Here is a 12,764-nt window from a genome sequence, read left to right as displayed (position 1 = left end):
TACCACTTAAATAGCAGTGCACTTCTATATCAGAGTACTATTCATGTACTACTTAAATTACTCATACTTTTCTTCTCTATAATTTTTTTTCAAAGGTAAAAGACTGATAAAATAGAGTATATTAGCTTCATAACTATTTCTATTGCTTTCACAATACTGTTGCATTTATTCTTTTTGTTAAAACTGTAAGGAGAATAGACAGCAAACTGTCTTAAGTCACTTCAGTGCTATTTATTTAATCATCTCGAAAAACATATTAAAAAGTACCACAACAGCTCCAAAGATATGGTTACTTTAAAACTGGAACCTAAAAATGATATTAAACTATGAGGAAGAGGAAGACAGGAAAAACAAAACAGTACAACCTCCCCACAATATAGCACTTATTCTATGAATATAAAACATTTTTTCTGGAAATTTTCAATTAAATCTCAACTAGTCTGTTATTAAATGAATGTTTTTGCATATTTTGTTCACTGAATAATGTCTTCCCAATTTCTTCTAAGATATGAATTCAGAACATTTACAAGATTTGAAAACTGACAGAAATTTATCAGATGCTTTCAGAATGTAATAAAATAAAGCTTGCATAGTAACATAGCCATAAAAATAAATTTTTATTTGTGATACAGTGTTTTTTGTATTTTATAGTTTTAAAACTGTATCATAATTTTAAACTGTAAATATGGCAATCTGAATTAAATCTGTAAATCTGTTAAATACAGTCAGATAAGCTACTTCAGGGATGCAGGAAGAACATTCTTTGTCAAACAGTCTTCCTGTTTGAGCTTCATTGGGCGAATTATGATCAATGATCTGATCTAGGAGTTTTTTTGGATCTTGGTAAGGTCAAAAAAGAGTCTATGTTCTGTTTCAGAGACACCTATGTTGGCTGGGAAAGAAAAGAAAAGAAAAGAAAAGAAAAGAAAAGAAAAGAAAAGAAAAGAAAAGAAAAGAAAAGAAAAGAAAAGAGAAAAGAAAAGAGAAACTTTCCCTGGCATTCCTCTTGGCTTTTGTGAAAAGCTCAGAAAAGTCCTTTCTCACTACCTAACAAATACATCCACTCCATTTCTCTTCACCATTAACACTCTACACTATTCCATCTAGTTTCTATTTGTAGACTACTAGCAAATTTTATACCAATACCTTTGTGAACTTGGGTTGTGGGTTATTACCAATACTATCCTTTTATATTTCCCTGTCCTGTAGCTACCCTATATCTGTTCTCTCATACTTACATTTCAGGTTTTCTGGAGAAGAGATCTTTTGGTCGAACCTTCTCTGAACAGCAACAAAACTCTGAAATATTGGTCCATGACTGTAATTGCTAAGAACTACAGTAACAAAATAAGCAATAATATATTCTGCTCCAGCTATTTTGCCAATTTCAAGTTACAAGTCACTCAAATTTTCATCCAAAACTGAATCTGTGCCTCAGTTTTGAAATTTTGCATTGTTTTATCAAACTTTTTTAATCAGTCATTAATGACTTGAAAGTTGTTAAATACTTCTAATAAGAAAAAAATCCTCACAGGCAGCAACTATCAGTGATACTTATTCAGGAAAATCATATGAAAATTAAAGGGGAGTCCAGTGACCACTGATGAGCAGAAGCTGAAATAACAGGTTAATGGCAGATAACAAAGACAATCACAGAATTGGTAATCTAACACAGGATATGGTTCTAGATGTGCTATTATATATAATAGTCTATGATTAATGTACTTACCTAAATGAGAGATGGATAGCCTGATTCCTCTAGACAAATGTAACTCTTTCTAAAACATCTGCTGGTTTGTCTCCTGAGGGCCATCACTGTTGTCATATCACGTAATATTCATATTCACTTTCCACTTTGCTAGTTGTTTCAGCAGAGGTGATCATCTGCCAAACTCAAACTGACTGTTTTTTTGCCTTGAAGAATTTCTTGTCTTGAAGTTAGTGAACGTCTACATCATGCAGCAAATTTGAGACTGATTTGAGAACAGGCTGTAGGTTGCTGATTATGCATTAGTTCTTAGATGTCTAATATATTGCCTTAAGATCAAAATGAATGCTACAGAGAAGGAATTATTTTAACTTATATATGCCTGTTATAACCACTATATTTTTTTCATTTGCACATCTATATAACCTAGAAATAAATTTTGAGGATGGAGTCTTCATAAAAATTTCAAAATAAAGACTTGATTTTTAATATAGTTATTTAAGAATTTTTAATTTTTAAATCAAATTATGTACATGCTGAGTTAACAAGAAGGTCTTTTCTTCACCATTGGTCATGTTTATATTCTTGGGAAAAATTTCCACTCTCTTAAAAAACTAGCTTCTTCAGAAATAAAGTATTATCTTACAAAAAAGAAAATCTCCCAGAATTCCTTGGATATAATTGGACTAAAATATTTTTACAGTAAATACAATTATAAGTGGAAACAGCATAATAACAGCTTATAGAACACACTTTGTAATCACATCTGTTTGCTGTTTTATTTATATACCGTAACATCTGGAGGGCAATAACTCAGACTCCATCAGCTGCAATAAAAATGAATGCATTTTTAGCCCTTAATTATCCCCTAGAGCCAGCCATGATTACAGAATAATTGACAAATCTTATATTGGCAATGACTCAAAGAGTTGTTTCCCCTTGAGTTATCTGTTCTGTAATATTTACGGCACCTACCATATCTTTATCCATTTTCCATAATGGCAATCTAAAATCTAATTTCACTAAATCTGCCAAGTTTTGTCCCGATACTGTTGCATAAAAAAAGAAGCCCAGTAAAACACTTCTTAGGCAGAGCAGACTGCAATACAGACATTTTAGATATTCTAGTCTCAGCATTCAAGCTGCAACTTCACCATAAACTCACTGGCTTTATTCAGTAATGATCTTGATCCAGACCGATTTACATATTGTAAAGTGGGTGAATGAGAATTCTGTTACAGAGTGTATAATTAACTAACTAGATTGACATAAAAACAACAGAGGAAATTTTTTAAATGAATGGAGTAAACACAGGCAGTAGATCTGTGCTTACACCTTATAAACACAAATTGCTCATTCTTTGGTCAGTCTCACATTATAGGTCAGTGCCTGCTGCAGCCATTCCCAAGCAACTGCTTTTTGAACTTTCACAGTCCAAGCTATTTAAACTCTGAGAACATAGTCATCTCAGTCAGCGTGTCTTTTCAAACTACAGCAAAGATGCATTTCTAGGGCCAGAGAAGATTCTGAGGAGGAAAGTATGCAGAAATCATGTAAATTTTCCTTCTACTTAAAACAGGAAAACAGGAGATTATTTTGATGGCTGTACAGCACCTGATGACACAAAAAATGACTTTTTAATACTACATTGCTAAATTTGATACTAAACTGAATTATCTCTTCGCCAAGACCAAGATTACGGATATTAAATCTATGGTGGGAAATGTCATAGGTTATGACCTATAAGTCATAGGTATATAAAAGACATATTTTGATTATTATTGTTAGGTCCGAATGTAAAAGTGTTTCAACCCATCACCCATTTCTGTATATAAAACTCTTCTGCATATAGATACACCTATGTACACCAAATATATGTGACTATGTTTCATTCCATTATGAACAGGTGCCGGGCTTTGTATCTGTACATACATATCTCTGTGTAAATGTAGAACCTCTCATCAACTCATGGTGACAAATCATGCAAATTAAATGATATGCACAACTGAAAACAGAAAAGTTGAAAATGTGCCCATTATAGTCAAACAACAACAAGCCTATGAGCTTTTTCCAGCATGGAAGATGTTAAATAACACCTCTTCCTGGASAGGACAGAAGATATCATAAAGCCTTTTAGAAAACAGCTTGTTCCTCATCATGGAGCTAGAAAACTCCCTGGTCTACACATCACAGTTGAGTTTTCTAGCCCTTTTTTGTTGTTACTCTGGTAAGCAGCTCTGTTCTTGGTATTTGTTCTTACTGGGAAGCTTCTACATTTTTGGAAGCACCATCTGAGAAACTGCTTAAACAGAAGATAAATAGAACACTACTCTCTRTAGTAGTTTCTCTGAAATTGCAAAATCCATACTTGATCTGTACTTTTCTTGAATTTTGCCCATTGGTAGCTGTATATTGTTTATTCTTTTGAAAGTTAGAAACTGTATTCACCCCCATATGATCTCTTATACACAAAGAAATAAAGTAAAAATTGTATCAGATGTTTTTATAAGCAGTTATAAGTTATGGATAAGGTCATTACAACTAGCTATATGACTTGTACATCATCTATGTCATGTACACTACAGTGCTGCATTGTGAATATCATAGCATCAGAGAAACATGTCTGAAATAAAACGTAATGGCAAACATCTAAAGATCACACAASATAACAGCATTAATATTTTTGTGCTAGAACAGTCCATTTGTTATATTTCACTTAATGTAGTAAAAAAAAAATCTGTGGGGATAATGATAAGAGCAGCATAATTAAGTATCACTAAAAGTAGTGTAAGGCTTCTTGTGGGGACTTATGTTTGAAGCTACAAAGTTATTCATGCTTGGACATGCAATATAGAACCAGTTTCAGGATGCCACATGGGCCGGGGGCTCCCCAGGGCTGGTACCGGCAGGGGCTGCTGGCAGGACAGGGCTGGACTTGGCCTGACTCTCAGGGCCTGTTTCCCCGCCCGAGCAGGGCCCTGGGGGCAGYGGGGACAGCCCCAGCCAGCTTGTGGCTCGAGATCCAGGTTTGAATTCTCAATGTGTGTGGTTGCTGGAAACTGCCAATTTCCTTTTTTTTCTTTTTTTTTTAATAAAAAACTGATAAAACATCTGTGGTGTGATTAAATATTAGGAAAACTGGTCAATGGGTTTTAGGATTTATGTGTTCTGTCTTTGATATTGTACACTTAAGTGCATCTGATTACTGGGATGACATAACACAGTGACCAAAGGGGTCACCTTTGTTCATTTTTTTTTGAAAAGCCATTGTTTCTACAAATGCTTTGCACAGAAACACTGTAGAGTGTAGTAGATACTGACAAATAAGATGGTAAAAATGCTAACAAACATTTATCCTCACTTGCCTGTTCTTAGTAGAATATGATAAATGAATATGCTGAATATGATAAATTAAGTAGTTTATCCTCAATTAGTATCGTGTAGGTGGATAGTTTTAATTATATCAAAAATTTTCCTTCAAAAACAGGTCTGAACATCATGATTGAAATTCATAAAGGTAAAGCAACATGAATATTTGGTGTGCTATTTATTTGCCTAATTTTTTTTGTTTTGTTTTGCATTGTAATTGGATTCTAGTAACTGGATAAGATTTTAGTTCCTCAACTTAACATATAAACATGAATATTCTTTTGCAGAGAAAAATAAAACTTTTTCCAGATGTGTTCTCTCATGTTAAGAAAAGTATTAGTTGGTCATTTAAATATGTTAGAAGTTAATAGGAATCACTGCGTTTAGAATTTCAGTCTAGAGAAAGAGAATGTTTTTGATTGTTTCTGTTCATGAATAAGGTTGAAAGAGTAAGTACTTCACAAAGGCATGTTGGTGGTACACATATAAAAGATCAGATTTGCTTTTTCTTCAGCTGAAGAAATCAGTGGACTGACCACTTACTGATCAAGAATTAAGAAATCTGTTTAGCTGCAAATGTATTTTAATTCTACATTTTGTTCTTTGTGATGTATTTAAAGCAATGGCTCTCTGAAGGGAGAAAGAAAGCATAAAAAAGTTTCCATGTGTTATTTATAGGTCACTTTTAAGAGTTTAGAATTCTCCAGTTGATTTCTGTTCCATTCTTTTAAATTAATTTTTAGTGTTTTACAGTAGTATAAGTCATCTGTTATGAAATACAATTCTAGTTATTAGCTATGGAAATAATCAAAGCAGGATGTTGTCACTCACTCAAACTGTACATTTAGGATTGGATTCTCTGTAATAGTTCAATCACTAGCCTGTATGCAAAATTCGCAACTTTAGTATGGGTGGTGTATTTCATGATGTGAATATCTTGTCTTTAAGAAAACAGAGTAACTACCAAGTCATTATACTTGGAAAAATGCCTCAGAATAAATTTAAGGTAAGAAATTTTGGCTATAACCATCCAGAAAAGAATCTGAACATAACAATTTAAAAAAGTAAAACAGATGTTCCCTATTAAAAATTTCTTAAGATATCCAGATACGGTAGGATTTTCAGAGGACCTTGAAAGAGGTTAGATATCTAAAGATTATTGATATACAGTAGCATCTATGGATTTAACGGCTTTTGAAATCTCAGYTGACAACTCTACTTGGTAGGAAAAAATAAACCCAGACATAACAAACAGGTTTCCATCTACACTTAAATCCTCCCCCAAAATATATATATATAATTTTTTTTACCGGTGGAGTGCTGAAAATGTAGAAGGATGAACCCTTCAGTGCCAGAAACTTGAATTTGTAGAGCTGAGATGAATCAGTTGCTTCAAGTCTCTCATTTACCCATCCCATATGTATGACCTGTAAAACAAAGTCATTGAAAATTAAAGCTCATTTTTCCAGTGAGGCATAAGATAGACCTGAATAGGTCAAATCTTTCCACAGGGAAGAGTGTCTTAGATTTGGATGTATCATCCTCTGCTTCTAAACTGCCTTTTCACTGCTATCACACTCTTAAAGCTTTTAACCATTCCAGTGTGTCAAAAGTCCTTCAGGAGACATAATCCATATTGTACAGGTTTTCTGAATCCTGATCCTATTCCAGGCAGCAAAGCTACATCCATTCTGGTATGCTGTGTGTCTGCCTCAGCCATGGAGGAAAGGTGGAATTTAATATGTAAAAACTAAGCATAGTTATTATGGTAAAATCAGGTGTTCTTATACAGTTAAGCCAAYCATATTAGAAGGTTACAAAGATAATCACCTTTTAAAAAGTCACCTATATATGTTTCAGCAGACTCTCATTTTAGCCAGCAGAAAAACTAGGTGTACTAAAATAGTACAGCCAGTGCTCTAGATTCTACTTTACCTTTAGGACAGTCAAAAGCTGGACACACTAGAACAACCGTGACATATACTTCTTAAGAGAGACATCTGAATAAGTCACAAGATTTATCTGAAAAAAACTCTGTATGCTCACCTTTGCCATTGTTAACAAAGTGTCTTTGTCACATTGATTCTTTCTTTATATACCTTTTTTTGGATAAACTTCATCACATGAGAGGGATAGGTGCTTTATGTTGTAGTAAAATGAAATGTCAGTTTCACTCATTACACAACTTTGCTCTAACAGTATTATAACATGTCCCTTTACATTATAGATCAGGTAATTTTAAGAAAATATAAAATTCAGAAGTAAGACTGTATGCTTCCTTTCTGAGGTAAATGCAAATAAAAGAAGCAATAATGCCATAGTGTGGTATTGGAATATCATGAATGTAGCTGCTCATGGAAAACAACAACCTTAATGTATGCAAAATGAAGCCTTGAATGTCTAAGAGGAACCTTGAAACAGCCACCTAACTCTAGAGTGATCCACTGATCTGAAAACACAGCTATTGCTGATAAACTTGCTCTTTTTCAGTTAAGGCTACGCTCTGAAAAGTGCTGGGTTATGTAGGAGCACAAGGGCCATGGCACTTATGAATATTCTCAGCCCACAGAGCTCTGCTGAAAGTCAGTGGAAATATAGCCTGAAGATGGTATTAATTAAATTGCATGAAAACTTCAGCATTTGTTCTATGACAAGATTCGGGGAAAAAAGTGGCCATCTCAGAAATGCTTTTCTCTTCAAAGCTTTGTGTGCATGTGTGTAGTTACTACCATAAGATCCCTAAAGTGGAAACAACAGATAGAGAGAATAGTTTCCTGTAGAGATACAGTCACACTCTTACATCATGAAAATTTCACATATTGTTTTCTAGTTTTTGTAATCTGATGTATCAGTTCTGTCTCTCATCAATCAATTTATTTAGAAATATAATAAATAAATATATTGAGGCAGACACTGTTTTGCTATACTTTTCCACTGAGCTCCAGCATTAACATTTTAAAGTGTTAAGAAACATCACAATAAATATCTTAGATTTTCCAGTTCTCGCTTTGCTATTATGTAAATTAAATAAGTGTCACCAAACTATTGCTTCCATACTAGTCAGCAAAGCTTTAGAAACAGAATGTTCAGGCACTTCACTACTTTAATGAAAAATACCATACTGTAGTTAGTAATCTACTACAAACTATACTATACATTGCTTTTATCAGTGTGGTAATAAACTAATAAATAATTCAGAAAAAAAACAACAATGTCCAAATCTGGGGACCTAAACAATACAATACTCTCCTTTATATTCACAAAGTTATGTTTGCTTACTTGCAAATGTACGCAGCTCAGTAACCTATAACAATTTTTAAGTCTTTACTAAAAAAGTAATTTACTGATGAAATTAGTAGATTGATAAGCAAAGGATACAGCTTGCTATTATGTTCATAGTGATAATAATGATAATAATAATAATTTATTCTTACAGTAGCATTCACCAAAGAATTTCAGAAATCTCCACAATGGCAAATGGCAAAATTAACACACACATAAAGTCTGCAGCTTGCCCAGGTCATTAATCAAACATCACACATTAAATTAAATACATCCTGAAAAAAAAAAAAACCCAAAACACTACATATCTTGTAGCAAACCATAGATGTTCATTTAATATGTTAAAACAAGGAAAATATGAAATTCTCATTCAAAACCTTGGGATGGTTGGTATCAGAACACTGGAATCCCATTTCTGGTTTTCCACATCTTTCCTATGTGACTTTAGATGTGTCAATCAGTCTCTTCAAGATTGTGTTTTCACTTCTAAATATGTCTATGATTTTGTGTGACTGACAGGAATTTTTTTACTTCTATGTATCTAGTTGATGTATCAGTAGGTTGGCCTGCAAGCATTGGYCTTACCTACCAACAGTGGTGTAAAAGACAACCATACTTTCATTTCATTAAGATATTAAATTTACAAAAAGCGTATTTGAATTTCTTTAACGTAAGTTTTTTTTGTTTTGTTTTGTTTTTAGTGAAATATGCTTTATGCCAAAGTTTACCATCTGTGAAATGGGGATAATTTCCCTTACTTGCTTTCTAGAATTCATATGAAGGCTGTACCACTAGTGTATTCTTATCTGTGACTGCAAGATGAGCTAGAAGTACCAAATATTATAGCTGTGATTTAGTGCATCACTTAATCTTCTGGATAATTCTCTTAAGTATGTATTTAACTACAAGCAGAGATTACATTTTCCGATCAGCTGCATTGGTTTGGGCTTCATTTACTTTTTCATTGATTGGGCTTGTATTCTAAGTGTTTTACTAAAATGGAAATATATTATTATTTTTTTTGTAGTCACATGATACTGTGACCAGACTACTTGTGGTAGGTCAGAATCAAAAGGCTTGGTTTCAAGTATATCCTCCTCCACACCGCAAGCAGATTTCTAACTATTAGCACCTATAAACTCATTGACAGTCTGCCTTGGTATGCTGGAATCTCTTTCAACCCCAGACCAAAAAAAACAAAATTATACAAAAACACATTCACTGGACTAGATTTTGGGGGGACTGTGAAACCCTTTTGGAGAGTATGGTCTTTCTGTTAACTAATAACTGCAACTTTGTAATATCACTCATTTAATTTCTTATTGAAACAGGTATATGGATTGTCATGAGGTCATCTATTTGTTCCATTTCTTCAAAGACTACAGAAAAAACAAAACAGCAATACTTCAATTACACTTCAAATACATTGGACAGAATATTACTCTGCTTGACTGAAATGAGTAGCCAAATTAAAAAATCCAATTCCAGAAACAAAGGATTTAACATCATCAAAGCAAACAGTCTTAGAATCCTGAAAATTTTTTGTTTGTTTCTATATTTGATGATAATTCCCAAGAAATGTCGAAACTGATTAACAGTTTTTTGGTTTCCATTTTTTTTAAAGCCACTGCTTAGCTTCAGATTGTCAGTATGTGAAGAAGGAAAAATCAAGGAAAAATAAATCTGAGAGAAAAAAAAAGCCATAAAGAAGAGAGTACAACAAATTTATAATCAACTATAAAGACACAAAATGCTTAAAAAGTAAAGAAAGAAAATAGAAGAATTTTATCAGAATCAGTGTTTAATTAACATATGCAAATAAAATTATGCATATTTTATWAAAAAAAATGAAAAAAGACCTAACATTTGTTTACTTTCTCTCCATCTCTCTTTCTTATTGACTGGTTTATTTAATGGTCATTTAGACCACGTGAATGGGTAAAAGAATAATTATTCAGTTCAACAGAAGTCTGTATGGAAAAAAACCCCCACAAAACAACCAAATATTGGCACTCAATAATAAGCTGCTTGTGGTTGATAAGTATGCTAGGGAGATTTTGATTAGACCAAAACCTCCCATTTGAAGTTTTGAGGAGTGCTGACTTGGCATAACACTACAAACTACCCCATTTTTAGCACTGCTTTTAGCACTCCTTTCCTATACTGCCTAATCAATTTCTGACTGCTATTTGCAACTGCATGGAAAATTGCCCATTCATCATTGCTCTGTTATTAATCTCCTAAAGTCTTCCAATATACTTTACAAAAGTTCCTGTAGGAACAAAATGAGCAATGGCACTCATTATGGGGTGATAATGTGTCACGAACAAAATGTAATCCAATGATASCAGATGAATGAACATTCTTATTTGCACTTACTGTTTTCCTACAGCAATAGAGCATCTAAATGACTAGAAACTTAACGTGTTACATTTAATAAAGTCATCAGTACGTTTTGTATGTAGTACTGTTACTTAAATAGTTATGAAAAGCAAATGAAGCAAAACACTCAAGGGGAAAATAGTTAAAGAAAATCAAGTAGATCTCTGACATACGAAAGGTCAGAACAGATGGGATTGAATGCTCATTTAGTTAAAGAGGGAGAAGAACCTACAACAGAAGTCAGCTTTGACTGCAAGTCAAAAACTAATGTTGTACCATAAAGCACCATGGAACAATGCAAAAATAAGAAAGCTAAGAGAAGTATATATTGCTTTAGTTTTAGCTTTAGTCCTTTTTCTGGTCTTTTCCAAAGCAAGTGGCAGACTGCATATTCTAACCAGTATTTGGGGCGGAGGGGAAACTAATAGATTTTTCTGTATCTTTGTGACCTGCAGGCCTCTCACATACATAATTATTATGACAATAATAAATGCCAGAAGATCTGATGCATTACATTGATGCCTTCCATTCTATTTAATTGAATTCATTTCTGTCAGAATGACATATTTAACATTTATTTAAAATAACATATTTTAGGGATGAAACTACAGAGGAATTTAGAAATGATGATACTCAATATTTTTACATGCTTCAACCCCAGAGGGAATTTTATAAGTCCAAGCTAGACACAACTTGAACACCACAAATAGCAACATGTCCACATTAACCCACAGGAAACCATGAAGATGGGTATGTGTCTGACTTCATTCATCTTCCCAGGAGCTGGCTGCCTATGTCAAATTTGGATTCAGAGTCCTTTGGTTAGTGAGTACTGTTTCTATTACAAGGCTGATGTTAAAACTGGGGCTGATGTTACCCCCTTTTTTTCATAATAGCCTACTGGTAATTTCATAATAGCCTTCTCTTTCAAGTTGGTATCTAAAACCTAAAACTCTCTCTTGAGAACAGTTATCAATAAGTTGCCTTTGAAAAAAAATCCTTTTCTGAATGCAGCAGGAAGTGATACACCTATGTTTGCCTTTTATACAGTAGCTCAGTGTAATGCCCAACCTACTGGCCAAAGTGGCACAGTTGCCCACCATGTGCTATGAATGCCTGTAGCATACACGTAGATCAGTGTCCATGGCTAAATGTCAGATATATTTYGCTGGAGCAGGTGCAACCAAAATTAAAAAAGGGTGCACACCTGTACTAAGTCAAGAATATCCAGCTCTCAGCTTCTTGTCCAGAAATGGTATGTCAAAACAGTTATTACAGCCTATATACAGCCTTTTGATGACATCTGACAGCCTTTTAGAAAAGAAGATTCAAACAGAATCATAGAATAATTTACGTTGACAGGGACCTCTGGAGCTCATCTAATCCAACCTCCTGCTTGAAGCAGTACCAGTGTAGATTAGGTTACTCAGGGACTTATCCAAATGAGTTTTTAGTATCAACACAAATAACATAACACAATTTATATATATATATATATATATATATATATATATATATATATTTGAATATCCATCAAAGATGAAGATTCTACAACCTGCCCGGGTAATCTGCTCCAATGTTTGACCAAATTACCAAAAGTTTCAATATTTAAACATATTCAGATGTTCTTCTTTTGGGAGACCATATCTGATGTAATGGTTAGTGATCTGGGCAGGAAGAGGTCTGAACTGCTTTATCAAATCTGGAGATCATGATAACTGGCTATCAGCAAAACAAGATTCAGATTCTTTAAATGCTTTAAATCTTATGGATACTCTTCCTTTCAGTTCAATCTATAGAATATGTTTTTGAAATCAAACCTAAATTGTTTTGTCTTGACCTCTTATCTTTTTCCTTTGTAATTTTCCCCACAGCTCCTCTTGCTAATTCTTTCAGTCACTGTGTTTCTGTTTGTCACTTTCATGGAATCACTCCACAGCATATGTCCTGCAATAACTTAGAACTAATTTAGAATTAATTGCAGTCTAATCTGAATCTTATTGTTATTTTTACCTAATTAGAT

The 12,764-nt window shown here is 33.5% G+C and overlaps 1 protein-coding gene across 1 annotated transcript in view; it reads right to left on the bottom strand.

Annotated features, from left to right (window-relative positions):
• Window positions 1-12,764, bottom strand: part of SNTG2 (syntrophin gamma 2) — a 180,830-nt gene that overhangs the window by 43,738 nt on the left and 124,328 nt on the right. Inside the window, exon 12 of the mRNA XM_026089676.1 lies at window positions 6,388-6,504. Coding sequence (XP_025945461.1) covers window positions 6,388-6,504 — 117 coding nt within the window. The remainder of the gene's footprint in view (window positions 1-6,387; window positions 6,505-12,764) is intronic.

The sequence above is a fragment of the Apteryx rowi genome, unplaced genomic scaffold, assembly GCF_003343035.1.
Source record: "Apteryx rowi isolate R43461 unplaced genomic scaffold, aptRow1 scaffold_828, whole genome shotgun sequence".
NCBI lineage: Eukaryota > Metazoa > Chordata > Aves > Apterygiformes > Apterygidae > Apteryx > Apteryx rowi.
The sequence above is the reverse complement of the archived record's forward strand: the minus strand, read 5'-3'. Positions and strand labels throughout refer to the sequence as shown.